Raw genomic sequence first — 16,745 nt, 5'->3', positions numbered from 1 at the left:
TAAAAAACAAATTCATATTCCCAGGGGTTCAAGGTGAGAGGAGCATCCCAATTCTCTATATGTAAATGTGTATGGCATATTGCCACTCCTGATGGAAGAGGAAATTACAAGTCTTACTAAAATCGGCCGACTCCAGGGTATTTACATGTCCATAAGGACAGATTCTTCACTAATAAGTACAATCCTCAGAGGTGCATTTTCTTTTCAACAGGAAATTATATTTACCTTTAAAGACAAAACTATTTCAATAGCCACGATCATTTGACTCCAGTGCTTCACTTGTATGTAGATGATATGGTGAATACATGTACTTGGATGCAAGACTCCCCAATGACAGCGTTGGCTACATCTCTGGGATTTACCAAGAGCCGCAATTTTACCTTTATTCGTTCAGTGAAAAGCTAATACTGCAGCATATGGATAAAGACATGTGAGAAGCCTTGCCTGGTGAGTTGGAAGATGATTGGGAAGGATGGGAACGGTAAGGATGGTTGGGAGGGCAAGTGAAGCAGACCCTTACCTCATGCTGCAGCATGGCGCGGTCAATCAACAATGCCCGGATGTGTTTCTTGTGTCCGTGCAGCTGAGAGGTTAAAACAAAATAGATTTATGAATCGAAAAAGCACAATAAGGCAGGTAGCATAACATCATGGCAACTTGGCATCTTCCACTTCCACTTGGCATCACTCAAAAAATGTTCATAGGCATGGCAAATGAAATGATGCAAATGTAATAAATTCAGGATATTCACCCATGCTGGGAAAAGGGCACGATACTGGCTGGAAATAAAAGGACTAACAGCTATGCTAAGTTTTGCTGGCACAGGACCATTCCTTCATTGTTTGGTTTAAAAAAAAAAAAAAAAATTCTTAACCGCGCCCCTCCCCCCTTTTACGTAGAGCAGAAGCGGGCACATGTAATATAATGTTACGTTTGTGGAGGTAAAGATCTTGAGCAGGTCGACACGCGGCCATTTCGCCGACCGACTGGACCTCTGACGCCCACCAATCCCTCCTTGATACCAGAGCTAAGTGGCTGCATGACATAAACATAATTTATTTTCTTTTACTTTTATTTCCCCCTTGTTCGTATCTGAGTCAGAGTGGAGGGACCCTCATTTAGGAATTTTAGTTTACCTTACCTTTCGTTGTTCCCTTGCATTATTTCAATAAACCCATTATCTGTTGCATGTTACCTTGCGTTCTGTCTCGTTTATTCGTGGTGGGTTTGAGCAAGCCCAGTGAACTCCGTGCAGGTAAGCCTTTGATACCGTCCACCCTGTGCGTGTCACTACCGCCAAGTTGGGTATATGCCTCAGAGTAAAGCTCGTTTCGGTCATTCGTCCTCTTGGGGTGTTCACCCCGGGGACACGACAATAATGTCAAAATATCTCATTAAAAAAATTAGCAGACAAGTTTCCTATTGTCTTTGTCCAGCAGGTGATACATGTACAAGCTCCACCAAGAGCCATGGATCACTGTAAGAAATGAAATTAAACAAATTATACATTGAAATAACAAAATAAATAACTGGATAACAAATGATAGGTGTGCACAAACAAAAGGTTAGACTTGTAAGATGAAATCGCACCTTGTCCTCCATGGCTTTCTTCACCAATCCCAGGCTCTTCCATCGGGAATCAAATTCCACTTTGTGTGAGCCTTGAAAATTCAGAACCATGCTTATAATCTGTAGAAGCACGGTGCATGCACGGATTAACATATTCGCACCTAATACCCACTCAAATCGGCAACAGAACTGCGATACGAATGGGAAGTTCAACTTCTGCAGGATCATCATTTTCACATCTTCAACAGTAACATCCCTTCCCCAGGGCCCCAAAACACTGATACCTTGATGATGAGGAATAATGATTTTGTGTCATCCTCAGACTTTTCAAGCATATAATCTGTTCGGACAGATAAGGAAAATATGAATGAATTGTGAGGAATCCAAACTACAGATTCTCAAATGAAAAACAACTTTTGAGATAAAACCAATAACTTACTGACAAGTTTTGTCATCACATGTGCAACCTTTTCTCGGCAGTTCTCTCGATTTGCATCTAGGATGAAAATTGCAGAACATCCATCACGATGTGAGATGTAAATAAGAGCGCAATCGCATTCGCGAGATTCTCGAGTCACTTACCGTGGTCCATCCCCACATAAACAGGAACTTCATCAAGCTCAACCAAGCCAGAAACCCTAAAATGAAAAACAATCCAATGCCTCATTAATTTCCACAAATTTGGTGCAAATGCCGTCTTGTGTTGGTACAATGGTTCAAACACGTTATTCTGAAACGAAACTGGATCACAGTCGTACATTCCGAGGTTGTGACCTGAATAAATAAATAAATAAATAAATAAATAAATGAACAATAGCATGGCCCAAGGCCTAATTTTAACCCAAGCTCCATGCACATGACCTTTCTTTTGTACAATAATTTATGATTCATAATTCCAAACAGGTGCAATAAATACAATGTGATGTACTTACAGGCCATTAACAAGTTCACCACCAAGTGGGGGCAGCAGGCTTCCGGCACCCATTGTGCAGTTCTGTACGATGGTCAAGCTTTGTTGGATCTCATCACTGCAAGAGGAAACATCACAATATACACTATTGAGCATCCAGAAGGAAGGGGTTATAACAAAAAATTTAATGACTTGCAAATATAAATTAAAGTCAGACTTCTCTGCAAAAGAATAAACAGACAAATTATTTTGTGAAACCGATTGACACCAACAGGTTTATATGAAAGCAACATGGCATTCAGCATTTACCAATGTGAAAATTTGGTTCTCACTGATGTTTGTCCCTTATAATGACAACATTATTTATTTTCATAATAATCTGGGATTCTAAGTAAGAAATTGTGTCAAGACATGGGATGGCCTGTTAATATTCCTCGCTGAGCCTCTAGCTGTTGAGACGAGGAATTCAGGTTCCAATCCCAAAATGTACAGAGTTTGGCAAAAAGATGGGACAGATTTCAGGGTGGAAACATAGGGGCAATACCCCTGGTGCTCACCTGGTAGTATAAACAGTATACTGCACTAACTAAAGGTATTTTAAACCAATTTCAATGGTTGCTAGAAGACAGGGCAGCAGGTAGAATCATACTAAAATAATCATGACTCTAAACAAACAAACAAAAAAATACTTATTTTGGGGGGCAACCTCCTCCCCCTACCCCCTCCATTCCCCAACCCCATATACCTCCTCAGACCCCAATTTTTCCTCTCCTCCCACTCTTCCTTTTGTTCTATTACAGCTTTCAACGTAATAGAACAAAATTACGCCCCCCCCCGCCCCGCTCCCGATCTGTGTTCTTGTTCCCCCATGAGCCTTGTATTTGGGTCAAGAGTAAAGAACTGCAGATTAATAAATCATAACTTGTGGCATTGCATTTGCTTGTCTTTAATAAGAATTTAAAAAAAGGATTTTCCTAAGGATTTTCCTGCTGTCAACAATATAATAGGATGTTTGACCTGTGACCTTGAGGAAGATGCTGCAGAAGAGCAATAGAACAGCAAACATAATCGAATTCCTGGGGTCATGGGGAGTCATACCGGCTCATATTTTCAGCACCCTCAGCATGTGTCTGCAGCCTCTGCAGCTGTGGCTGCAAGAACGTGTCAAGTAGAGAGTTTGCCAAGACGAGCTCTTCCGCTGTTGGTAAATGCCAAGTCATATCTAAGTTGTTGACATTACCAGCCTTCCCCCAGTCCTGTTGGAGAGTGAATATCATATCTTAAATTCTATTTTTGACAAGGCCAAAACAAGGTCATCGTCAAAAAGATGATATCACCAGATGCTTCCCATCCCCCAAAACAAAGGCCTATTAAACTGAGATATTCCACACAACAAGCACAGCATTGTTATGACAAAAGGGTCAAGCAGTCCAAACAACTTTGACAAGAAATTGAAGTGCTTCTTAAAGGGCCCAATTACCAATCAATATATCAATTTTCCGAAGCATCGATAAGGAATATCCACTCGACAACCCCCCCCCCCCCCCCCCCCAACCACATCAAACATCCCCACAGCCACAATGGACAATAGGTTATCGCCCTTTGGTTAAACATGTGGTTCTTTGGTACTCAGGTTGCATTAACCTCAATGAGAATTTCAAGTGAGAGCACGTGATCATTTCCACAATTCCAAACCAAACAAGCAATACTACAATTTTAAGAATCTGGTGATTCGTCAAGATGATCTGTTCAACACATATAATGTTTGCCTGAGTGACAGCAGATAGTTGCATTTGAGAATACCCATGATCATTCACCAATTCACAGCCAGTTTTAAATTCCTCTCTCACCAGTCATGGCACCTCAGCAAAGGACTTCTGTGACTCACTGGGATTGACACAATCTGTCAATTTCCCGACCCGGATCTCAGCCAATGGAGTATCTTCTCTTCTAGACTTGGTTATGACTAACTTCCCTGCTAATGTCTGCTGCTCTTCTTCTGCTCCAATCGGTTCTTCTGATCATGTGCTTGTCAAAGTGGACATCTCTCTGGCCATTCTCAGAGAGCCTCCTCAGCGTCGACGAGTCTGGCATTTCACTCAGGCCGACTGGGACGGTCTTCAAGCAGCCATCAATCGTCTGGATTGGTCTCCCATCTCCACTGCCTCTGACATCAATTCTTCCTGGGAATTCTTCCAAAGCAAACTGATCTCTCTCATGCACAGATTTATCCCATCTCGCCTTCAGTTGTCTTACCCTTCCTCCCGTCCATGGTACACTGAATCTTGTGGTGAGGCAGTTGCCCTGAAACAACTTGCCTTTGCCTCTTGGAAGGCTAATCCAACTGAAGGAAATCTCAGTTCGTTCCACCAAGCTCGGAACAAGTGTGTGTCTACCCTCAGGAGTGCCAGGAAGCACTATCTCTCCTCACTCAAGAATTAACTCTCAAACCTGTCTCCTTCCTCCAAATCCTGGTGGCGTCTGGTCAAATCCGTTTCTAGTGTTTGTTCCCCCTCCATCCCCTCCCTTACCTCAAATGGCCACACAGTTGACATCGCACGTGACAAAGCCGAATGCCTCAACTCTGTGTTTGCCTCAAAATCCTTAGTCCCAAACCCATCTCTCTCTGTTCCCACCTTTCCCAGTCGAACCAAACTGCTCCTGGACTCTGTGACCTTCTCTCCTGACAAGGTGGAGGAGTTTTTGTCAAACCTCGACTCTGATTCTGCAACTGGACCAGATGGCATCAGCCCACGGGTCCTAAAATCCTGCTCTGCCGCTCTATCTCACCCTCTCTCTGTTCTTTTCACCCTATCCTTTGCTCAAGGTCATCTGCCAGCATCCTGGAAATCAGCAAACATTACCGCTTTACACAAAAAAGGTGCAAAAACAGATCCTTGCAACTACAGACCAATCAGCCTGCTCCCAATTATCAGCAAAGTCATGGAATCCATCATTGCTTCGGATATTAAATCTTTCCTCTTCTCCAATGGCTTGATCTCTGATCATCAATTTGGTTTCAGACCAGGTCACTCTACTCTGGACATGCTGCTTCTGCTGTCTCAACAATGGATGGAGGTCCTCAATGCCAAACAGGAAATCAGAGCTGTCTCCCTTGACATATCATGTGCCTTCGATACGGTCTGGCACCCAGCTCTGCTCACCAAACTCTCCTCCTATGGTATCCATGGAAATCTCCATGCATGGCTTGCGGACTTCCTCTCTGGTCGTAGTCAACGTGTGGCCCTGAATGGATTTCTCTCATCTCCCCTTCCCGTTCAGGCTGGAGTTCCCCAAGGCAGTGTGCTGGGCCCTGTGCTTTTTCTGGTCTTTATCAATGATCTCTCCGACTCTCTGGAAAATCCTCTGTATCTCTTTGCTGATGACTCCACTCTCTGCCGCTCCATTCCTCTTCCCTCAGATCGGCAGTCTGCAGCCTCCTCACTCTCTGAAGACCTGGACAAAATCACAGACTGGTCAAACATGTGGAACATGTCTTTCAATCCTGACAAATCTCACACTCTTACTATGTCTCTCCGAAAAGATCGACTGGACAACCCTCCCATCTACTTTCTCAACAATCCTCTCCAAGAAGTTCTGTCGCTCAAGCTTTTGGGTCTCACCATCTGCCATGATCTTTCTTGGGAAAACCACATTTCCAAGCTGGCCTCCAAAGCCAGTCGCCGACTGGGCATCCTCCGTCGTGCAAAGTCCTTCCTAGGCACACCTGAGCTCCTCACCACATACAAGGCTTTCATCCGCAGCTCAATGGAATACTGTTCTCCCCTATGGGCTGGTGCTCCTGCCTCACACCTGGCTCGGCTTCACGCTGTTGAATCCAAAGCTTTCAGAATCATTGGAATCTCCCGCGATGAAGCTATCTCTGAGGGCCTTTCACTCACTCACCGCAGGCAGGTAGGTGGTCTTTCTGTCTTCTACCGACTCCTCTCCGGCCTTGCTTCCCCAGCTCTCTCTGTGCTCTGTCCCCCAAATATTCCTACAGGTCGCACAAGATCTGCCAGCCACCCTCTGATGGTTAAACTGCCGAAATCTCGGCTCTCTGCTCACCTTCACTCTTTCATTCCTCTTTTCTCCCGCCTCTGGAACAAACTCCCACACTCACTTCAATCACACTCCTCCCTCCAGGTCTTCAAAACAGCTGTTCACCACCATCTCTTATCTTCCCCCATCCAAAACCTTGATCTTTTCTACCCCCACTAATTCACCCCAGATCCACCTTGTTTGAAATTCTAACTTCTTTCCTGGAAGTCTTGGCAGTGTCCATATGTTTTATACCTCTCCCCCCCCCCCCCTTTCCCATGCCTCCCCCCCAAAGCCCTCTCCCTCCCACACTTCTCTCGATGTCTCCATGTCTCTCGGTCCCTGCTCTCAAATGTTGTGTTTGTGTCCTTCCCCCTCTCTCCCCATCTTGTCTACCGCTCCCGATGTTATTTGTTTTGTTTGTCTGTTTGTCTTTCTGTGTGATTAATGTTCGCTCTTTCACGAGCCTCGATCTTGTATACAAAAAAAGAAAAAAAAGAAAAAAAAAAGACATGCTTCACCACATTCTGCAGAATCTCCTGTGAATTTCAACTCATTTCCTGTTCATTTTACCAAGGAACTTCTACTATGGACCTCTGTTCTAAAGCACGTGTGACTAGGCTGGCCATCATCTTGGCTTTAAACCCGGAATGCATTCATCAGCATTGATGTCACTTCCTGTATAATTATCTCAGGCTACACAACATCATTACACAGAATTTCAGCATTGAACTATTATTACTCATAATTTGGCTGCAAGCTGAGCACGTTATTATTGTGATAATCCCACCGGTGGGTTTGCCTGTTGGATGTGTTACGTGGTCCTCCCGGTGACTACCTGGTCTCGGTGACCCCCGGATCGTGAGAGGAACTCCGCCAGAAAGATCTATTATTTCTGCGCTTTCGTAACGCAATCAATATGAATTCCAATCAATAAGAAACCCCACACCAAGGATCCGGAATAATCAATGATATATTCCCCGAGCAATCAACAACCATCCACAATCAGCAATCAATAGTACAAAGATGTAAACTCATCTATAATAACTCTAAGATGGCCATCTTATACATTCCTCACATGAGCCCCACTCCCGACTCCCTCCATGGTCAATGTCTCTCTCAATGTCTCCGTACGCCTGTAGTTCGATCTCCGCACGTGGGCGGTTGAACGGACCCTTCCTGACGTGCTTTCACCGGGCACGTCCCGTACCGGGAACAACGGCTGCAGCGCGCACCTCCTGGCCAAGCCAAGCGGGTAAAGCAAAGCAGGCAAAGCAACACGCGGCTTGCCCAGCGCGCGCGGCCCAAGGTGCGACCCGTACGCGGCCTTGTAGACGGGGAGGCGAACTGTGCCAGCTGCTTGGTTCCGTGCACGAACCCACAGTGACTTGACGTGTCAAAGGGTAGTTACACGTCCCGGTAACTCCTCTCGCCAGACGGGCTTTTAAACGCCGATTCTCTTACGTTGCTCAATCGATACCGCTCGCGTCCGAGCTCGGCGAGGAAGAAGAAGAATCGTCGCGTCTCCAGGACCTCGTGTCTTTTCTTCTTCCGTTTCCGGTCTCCTTTTTCTCAGAAGGGCTCCTGACCCTTTAATCACAACAACCTTTAATCGACTACACATTGATAAGCAAAGCCCTGAATAGTAATTCACATACATTCAAATAAATATGTAACAGATGGCAGAATAACTGGACAACGAGGACGCGACACGACAGTTGGCCCTACATATCTACGCGACAGGTAGGTTAGCATGCTCTGGGGCGGAATTGCACGAAGAAAACAACGACACGAGGCAGCACCTCCATGGAGTGCGTTCTAGTTTTTACATATTCCACAATAAAAAATAGTCCATGCCAACCTTGAACCACCATTATATAAACACTATATCACTACAAATGCCAAGTAGAAATTCCGTCAAATTAGTGCTCAGACAAGTAGGGTTTCTGAAAATTATTTGGTCAGTGAATCCCAAAAAATATTCTGGTTAAGGTTACTTCATCATAAATGCTCAGAGTTTTCATAAAAAATGGTTCTCACCCTGATGGGCAGGTAAATGGAAGGGCTCTTGTCAAACCCGCCAGGCACACTGTAGTATTCCAATGGGAATATCATCGTTGTGCAGCGTAGGATACGTTTGAGTAGATTGCTGGCCAGCGTATAACCTCGCTTACTCTTGAGATTGAGGCAAACCTTGAGCACGACCATTAAATCATCTCGGTATGGAAGCAGATTCTTCCCGTTAACACATACGACCTGTGCAGAACAAGAATCAAGGCTGAGGGAAACTGTACTTTATAAAGAAATGACATCCAACATGAACAGTGGAGGGCTCAAAAAGCTAGAGGAAATATATAAACAAAATGTATCACAAGCTAAATTGCTTGAAAATGCAGTGTGCATCCATCGAACAATTTTTAAACAGCTTGTATGGCTACTTTACATCCACTGGATGTTTGCACTCTAGTATTTCAAAATCCATCGACAAGATGGCCATGTGATCCATATTATGCTATTTCTGTGTTGATCCACTCCGTCTGTGTTGATCCATATTATGCTATTGAATAAGAATGATGTTTGTCTGTCTGTGTCCGTCACCATTTTTCTCAGAAATGGCAAACGGATCTTTGTGAAACATTCAGAGGTTTATCAGTGAGAGCAGGGGAGTGTTTTGGGCAATAATAATAATTATAATAAATAGAAAAGTCTGAAAAAAAAATTGGATTTTTTTTAAATCGCTCTTTAATTTTTTTTTTAAAGCTCAACAAAAAAAAGCTCAAAAAAGATTTCAAAAAGGCCTAAGCCTTTGTAGCTACATCAATATGAAATGATCCTCAGTGGGTGTAGAGGGTGTTGGCCCCCCACAAAGAAAATAAAAAAAGAACAACATTTTATTTAGTTAAAATAAAACACAGCATTAGAACAGCCGCGGGCAATGCCGTGTACCCCAGCTAGTAACTGAAAAGACAGATAAAGTTCGAAAATTTCACCGTGAATTTTCAAACAGGTTAAAAATTATTTATTATATAGCATCCTCAAAATGATGAGATTTTACTGCCACAACTGTTTTAACAAAGTACACCTCCCTCAGAAAATCAGAGAATATTCCCATGAAATCATATTTGTTCTCCACTAGTACAGCCACTCCCTACGGGAGCGACAGGAAGGGTCCGGTTATTATCTTCTTTGAGGTATATAGATTACAGTTGTGGAAGTGTAAATTTATGAAGCAAGCAATTTCTATGAGCCTCAACCCTCCATTCCTAGTCTGCAGGTGTCTTTTTGTGGTTTCCCTGCAAATTTGGGATCCCCTGCAGTTGGCAAGTTGTCTCCGGCACTGACCAGAATCGTGGCTCGAGAAGAGTAAAATTCTTAGTGGAAGCAATGGTGAACCACATATTGTCACCAATGACTGATGGAACATTATTACAAATAGGGGAATATGCAATACAGATGGGATGTGTTTTTGGAAAATAATGTGATGTTGGATCGAGTGTCTTATTGAATTATATAAGCAAGTTGGAGAAAAGATAGTTTTCTTGGTAAATAATTAAATAATACAACTGATGCCACAATGTCTAACTAGGTAATTGCTGGATCATCAAGGTTTGCTTACCAATGTGCTCGGTGAGCAAGCTTTCATTGTGACTGTGAGTAATCGACTCAGCACGAAGTCTGAACTAGATAAGTGAATGTAAAGTACTTGGTAATTATTGCAGAGTCGAACAATGGAAGCGGATAAATCGCTCTGCACTGACCGTTGTAAAGACAGTTCAGCGGACGCTTTTTTCTTTCTTACTTGGAGTTTATTTAATAAATAGTTTTATAAAATTGCCAGCGTTCTCAGGAAAATCTCTCAACAACAACGATAATTAAACACTGAATCAAAATAGCTTATTAGTATTTGACAAGCGTTAGTCTGAAATATGAAAAATCCTATAGAAAATCCACGGAGGCTAGCCCTCTCTGGCTCTCTGCTTCTCAGTAAAATCTTTTGTGGGATTGCAGTAGGATTTGACTTATGAGGGAAAAGATGAGTTTGCAGATTGAAAAAGGATGGGATTGCCATAGCTATTGAAGTGATTTTGAAGTTTTAACATGACTTATCAAAACCCATGTTACTAGTGTGTTAATTCGTAATATGGTACAATAACCCTTGCATCAAACAATAAATGAATTATAACCCATGTTACTAGTGTGTTAATTCATAATATGGTACAATAATCCTTGCATCAAACAATAAAAGAATTACAGATTTAAAAAATGTGCTTTGAAATAAAGTAAGTGGTCTTTGTTCTTGTCGTGTCGAAAATGAGTAAAATATATATCCACTTCACTGAGAATGACCTTCAGATGTTCTTGAAGGGATTAGAGAGACGGGGCTCCGAGGTGTTTTGCAGGAGACAATGGAAAAGCAGAAAACCGCATGAAAGAATTTGGAATTCAAACGTGCTGTCAGCGGGAGGCAACCTCATCCTCGACACCTACTCCCTCCCACCCAAACTTTGCCCAACCAATCCTATTGCTCTCCTCCCCTCTCTTCGCTCCTCCCCCCTCCACTTGTTCCCTCCCACCCAAACTTTGCCCAACCAATCCGACTGCTCTCCTCCCCTCTCTTGGCTCTCCCCCCCCCCCCCTCCTCTTGCTCCTCCCACTTGAAATGTTTTAAAAATCAGAACGAATGACCAAATAACCAGGATTAGCACTGGGTCTGTAAGATGTTGGTTTGCTGTACTTAGGATACTTCACTTGGCTGGTTGATTCTGTATGTTAACTGTATACTGTGCATGCTGGTGTTTGGTATGATGTTTCTTTGTGCATCCCTACTGTACCAGGATTTTCACTTTGGACTTTGATCTAGGATTTGTTGTAAATCTTCCTTGTGTGTTTTTGTGAATTGTACCATGCTCTCCTTGGTTTGATAAAGGTTATTGTTTTCTTGCTGTGTATTTCTTTGTAGACAGAGAGTGTTATCCTCCTCGGGAATTAAAATTTGTGACTCTCTTCTGACAAATTGATGGACATTGAATTTCTTGGTTCATCTATTACATACTACTGGAGGAAAATATCCCTAACACAGTATATCTAGGGTCTGTTGTGGGTGTGATAAGCATATAATGCCTCAAAGACATCGGGATTCCTCCAGATTTTTTCAGTTTAGTGTTAAACAGCAGTAGTGACTGTTTAAAAAGGTAATCACATGTATTTGTGGTTCATATTTTTAATTTTTGGAAGGCCTGCCCCAATGATAAGCCATGATCAGCTATTTATACACTAACACAGCGTTTGTCCAAGGAGGGGGGAAAAAACCCTTGGGGAGAGGGGATTAATTAGTATTAATATAGTTTTGTAATAACATTAATATTATGCTATTATCATTTGTATTGTTATTACTTTTGTTGTTAGAAATAGCCTTGGAAAAATGCCACGATTAGCTATTTTAACACGGATATACAGTATACACCTTAACACAGATTTTGCCCAAGGTGGTAAACTCCCTTGGTGAGTTGAGCAAATTAAGTTGCTACAACCTCCATCATGTGACCTTGAGTCATCCCATCAAGTTTGGTTGAGATTTGACAAGTAACGACTGAATGTGTCGCAGTCAGACAGACAGAAAAACAGACTGCAAATTGCATATTTTAGTATGATTGTGCAACCATGTTTGAGATCAAGATACTTTTTGTTGATAATTCATCTTCACAAGAATACACTCTATATACAGTATAGCTAATGTTCCTCTACTGTCAGATTGTTAATACATAGGATGATTATGTTCATAGGTTGTTTTTAACTACAGGGTGTCCACAAAGTCACGCATCATAGGCAAAACATTTATTTGTTAGGTTGGCTACATCAATTGTTCGAAATGTGTCCCACCAATCTCAAAACATGTTTGTAAATGGAAAAGCAGAAAAATGCAGCATATAAAAAAGAAACTAGAACGGCACTTCTCGGCATCACAACATCGACTGATATGTCTCCGCCCACATTATTACATCATTAAAATACAGTACCTGTACCAAGTTTTAATTGAAATCCCTTCAGCTGTTCACAAGTTATCACATTTTTACATGACATGATCTTTGACCACTTGACCCCAAAATCTAATCAGTTAATCTTTACATCATTATAAATATCTGTACCAATTTTGAATTAGATCACTTCAGCCGTTCTCATGTTATCGCGGTAACGAAAACCTATCACGGATGGATGGACAGACGGACGGAAAACCTGAAAACATAATGCCTCTGGCGACTTCGTCGGCGGAGGCATAGAAAAAAAATACATTAAAAAATAAATACATTAGATAAATTAAATAATTTCCTATGATGTGCGACTTTGTGGATACCCTGTAGTTTATCTCTACCATTGTCTGATTCAATTACAATGTACAAGGAAATGCAATGAAGACTGAATAACAGAAGGAAACCATTTAATTCATCATAACTTATACATACACTAGCCAAAAGCACCCGGCGTTGCCCGGGTTCTTTTTGAATGAATTTACAATAATTCAGCTTTTACTCACGGCCGTAGAAGATTGACTACTATAATTCAGCTCAGCTTTTAATTGCGAAATGGGCCCAGCCAGGCCGAGGCGGCCTCGACCGGCCTCGCCACCTAACCTATAATCTTCCCGGGGCCAGTCCCGACATTTTTTGGGTTAGAGGTTTCCTCCTATCTTTCACAGTTCAGGAGATTAGCGCATGCAGACAAACAAACAAACAAACAAAAACTTTTTTATATATATGGAAGATTACCAACATTCCTACCTACTGCAGGTATTGTCAATTATATAACTCCACAACAAACTGAAATGGGTACTGACACAACAAACTTCTCTTTTCACAACTTTGAACATCCCCAAGTTCATCTCGATTGTTTGTTTAACTGTTGCTGGACTAAACTCAACTTCCTTTGCTTTGATGCATTTCAAGATCTTTATTTTTTATCTCTCAACTTTTCTTTGATCTTAAAATAAAGAAAAATGAATGGAATTGCCTTCCATTTCCCATATATCTTCCATCCATAATATCCACCTCCAAATAAATCTCTCACCCATGCATCACAACTTAGCCCTCCCAATCCCTCTCCATCTCACACATCCATATCAAGTTAAGTGGTTGTTATATCATGGAAGATTGTTTCTCAAGTGCAATGTATACAGACATGAGGTTATTTTATTGCAAGCGAGGCAAAGAGCATACATCAGACAGCAGCTGCAGGTTCCATAAAAGTTCTTTGTCTATTTCTTCCTCATGCAGAACCTCTTCATCTGAAGATAAACACAAGAGGATAAACCGTATAATTTTGACAACACCCAAATTGAATCTCTTTGTTTATATGACATGTTTCTCAACCTACTGAGCATTAATGAAACATGCAAAATAAAATGGTAAGATTTTTCAATCATAATAAATTATCCAAAAGTGATTACGTACCACGAATTGAGAACTTTTAACTTAAACCACACAAAGTGATAAAAGGTTATTTGAAGGAGTCATGCATTTGGTATTCTGCATTATTAAACATTAAAATCTGTACGACAGGTTGTGTAACATGACAACGTTGTGAATTTCCACTTACAGGCAGTAAGGTTTTTGATGATATTCACACAGTGTGGAATCATTCGTGACAACGTCTCAGTAGGACGGCACTGGAATAGCAGAGGGGGTGGGATGGAGATAACTAAAGGATCAACGAACATCCAAAGTCAGTATGATAAATGCATGATTCACAGAAAATTACTAATGGAGAAAAGCAAGCAAATTTCGGATGAAACAACTTTGTATCCTAGTTAATAAAACAGATGCCAGGCCCCTGAAGCATCATGGTAGCAATAATATAATAATATCCATTTCCTTACAAGGAACTTCAATGCCAGAGAAAGCCATTTGGCACATCAGCACATCATGTCTGTGCTCCACCCTTTTCAAAAGCTTAGTATCAAGAAAGGAAGTAGCACACGCCATTTCTATAGTCAGTGGTATGACTCAGCCAGGGGTGGATTTGAACCCCTGACCTCCCAGCCTCAGAGCAGATGTTCTTTCCATTATGCCACTAAGTCTGGTAAAAATTATTACTATCATCATCGTATTACATCAAAAACCCAAACATTCAGAACTATTGTCAGAATTTGCTGAAGAAGGCCCAGTTTAAGCACACCATTTTCACCTTTGCTGCTGCACGACACATGTTGGCTGCCATTTTCCCGGCAACTCTCGTCTCAAATATTGTGGTGGTGACAAAGTTGAAAATTTTATCCAATGCTGCCTGTGACAATGAAACAAATTAGCAAGCCTTGCACTTAAACACAACCTACATAATACAATGCATACAAAGTGTGCAGACTGGGAAAGGATGATTTGGATAAGGGAATGAAACTTCTGCAATTTGTAGAGATAATAAATAGATGCCTTTGAGTAAGCATTCATGACAAGTACAAGCGACATGGAATTGCACATTGAAAGTGAGAGATTTGCAATGTGTTGTGGTTTTCAGCACAACTTTGTAAGTGAGAAATAAGCAAACACAAAATAATACATATTCAAACTAGAATGGTACTCTTCGACATCGCGACGTCCACCGATATGCCTACTTGTACAGAGTTTGACTAAAATCCCTACAGCTGTTCTCAAGTTATCACATTTTTACCTGATGTGACCTCTGACCTCTGATCTGTTGATAGCATAATCCAATTCAGTTCATCTTTGCATCAAATATACTTATACCAAATTTGTTCAAATTCCCATCACTTGTTCACAAGTTGGCATGGCAGCATAAATTTTACTTAACATGACCTCTGATCTTTGACCTCTTGACCACAAAATGAAATCAGTATCTTTGCATCATAATATTTAATTATACCAAGTTTGGTGAAAATCCCTTGACTGGTTCACAAGTTAGCTCGGTAAAAGAATTTTTACCTGACGGGACATCTGACATTTGACATTTGACCTCATGACCACAAAATCTAATCAGTTCATCTTTACCTCATTATACATATCTGCACAAAGTTTGACGAAGATCCCTTCAGCCGTTCTCAAGTTATTGCGGTAACGAAAACCTATCACTGACAGACAGACAGATGGACAACCCAAAAACATAATGCGACCGTCGGCAGAAGCATAATAAGTTTTTCCTGGACTGATAAGACTGGACTGGACTGATTATAAACTGATAAGACGGACAGACGGGGTTACGGAAAATTGTTTAACCCCACTTTTCGCTTTGAGTGTGCTGAGTAATTACCGTACTCCTCTGTGCGCATGTGCACTCAGAACAGGATTCTGTACAATTTGCCAGATTCAGAGCCAAAGTACTGCTAAACTGCAGGTTCGCGTTCTGATTCATGTTCCGATTCATGTTCAACAATGTTCAGAATATGAAATTCAATTGAGATTTTGAAATTCAATTGAAATTAAGTAGTTCCTCGATCATAGAATGACGTCTGTAGACAGACAAACAGGGTGGACCATTTGTTTAATCCCACTTTGGACATAATAATTGCATAAATAAATGAATTATATAAATGGCAAACTTTTATTTATTATTATTTTACAATAATCCTATCATTACCTCAAAGACTATTTGACTAAAGTCCAAAGTACATTTTCAAAAATGATAAGTTTAATGAAGAGGCATTCTGCTCATAATTGTTGATTGCACATTGGTTCCTGCAAGAAGCAATGTGAAAACTGGTGGAAGAGAAACCTGTAAATTCAAAAGTAGATTATTTTGAAGAGGATGGGCTCTCACCAAGTAAGCTATACTGTTCACATAACCAGTCTGAGAACGTTTTGATCCTACTCTGCATATTATTTTGAACGTAAGAGCATTGTTATCCAGTCTCCCAAAACTGGCAAAGCTGGGAGAGCAGGCTCCGACCTTGAAAATAGGTAGCGAGGTCTGGGTGAGAAGGGTGCTGAATGTAGAGGAGAGACCAAGCTCCACCATGCTTTCAACCTGCGTCATCTTCTCGGTCTCGGTTTCCTCGCGTGTTTGCTGCAGTGTGCTGCTCTCGATGAGTGCAAAACATCTGGAACAAGGGGTAAGAACAGTAGCATTGATCAATTTCTCAAGGAAAAGTACATTGGTGTGAAACAGGCATTCTAGTTCCTATGGACAGCAGTACTTGAGCAAAACTAAAAGGTGATCGTAGTTGCAAGAACATTCGCATGAGCGAAAACCCGTCATTTTGCCATTTGCATGAAATTGGTTC

General features: G+C 41.6%; 1 protein-coding gene across 2 annotated transcripts in view; it reads right to left on the bottom strand.

Annotated features, from left to right (window-relative positions):
- The window catches only part of PSME4 (proteasome activator subunit 4), a gene marked incomplete in the record, with an annotated part of 199,381 nt that overhangs the window by 121,055 nt on the left and 61,581 nt on the right, over positions 1-16,745 (bottom strand). For both annotated transcript variants that reach the window (XM_078784397.1, XM_078784398.1), the window contains 12 exon segments: positions 521-583; positions 1,591-1,689; positions 1,854-1,909; positions 2,009-2,065; positions 2,152-2,207; positions 2,502-2,597; positions 3,578-3,735; positions 8,561-8,776; positions 13,732-13,799; positions 14,111-14,180; positions 14,699-14,797; positions 16,412-16,562. In XM_078784397.1, the coding sequence (XP_078640523.1) occupies positions 521-583; positions 1,591-1,689; positions 1,854-1,909; positions 2,009-2,065; positions 2,152-2,207; positions 2,502-2,597; positions 3,578-3,735; positions 8,561-8,776; positions 13,732-13,799; positions 14,111-14,180; positions 14,699-14,797; positions 16,412-16,562 (1,189 nt within the window).

Source organism: Myxine glutinosa, chromosome 9, assembly GCF_964187855.1.
Source record: "Myxine glutinosa chromosome 9, kmMyxGlut1.1, whole genome shotgun sequence".
NCBI lineage: Eukaryota > Metazoa > Chordata > Myxini > Myxiniformes > Myxinidae > Myxine > Myxine glutinosa.
Note: the sequence above shows the minus strand (reverse complement) of the source record. Positions and strands in the feature narration are given on the sequence as shown.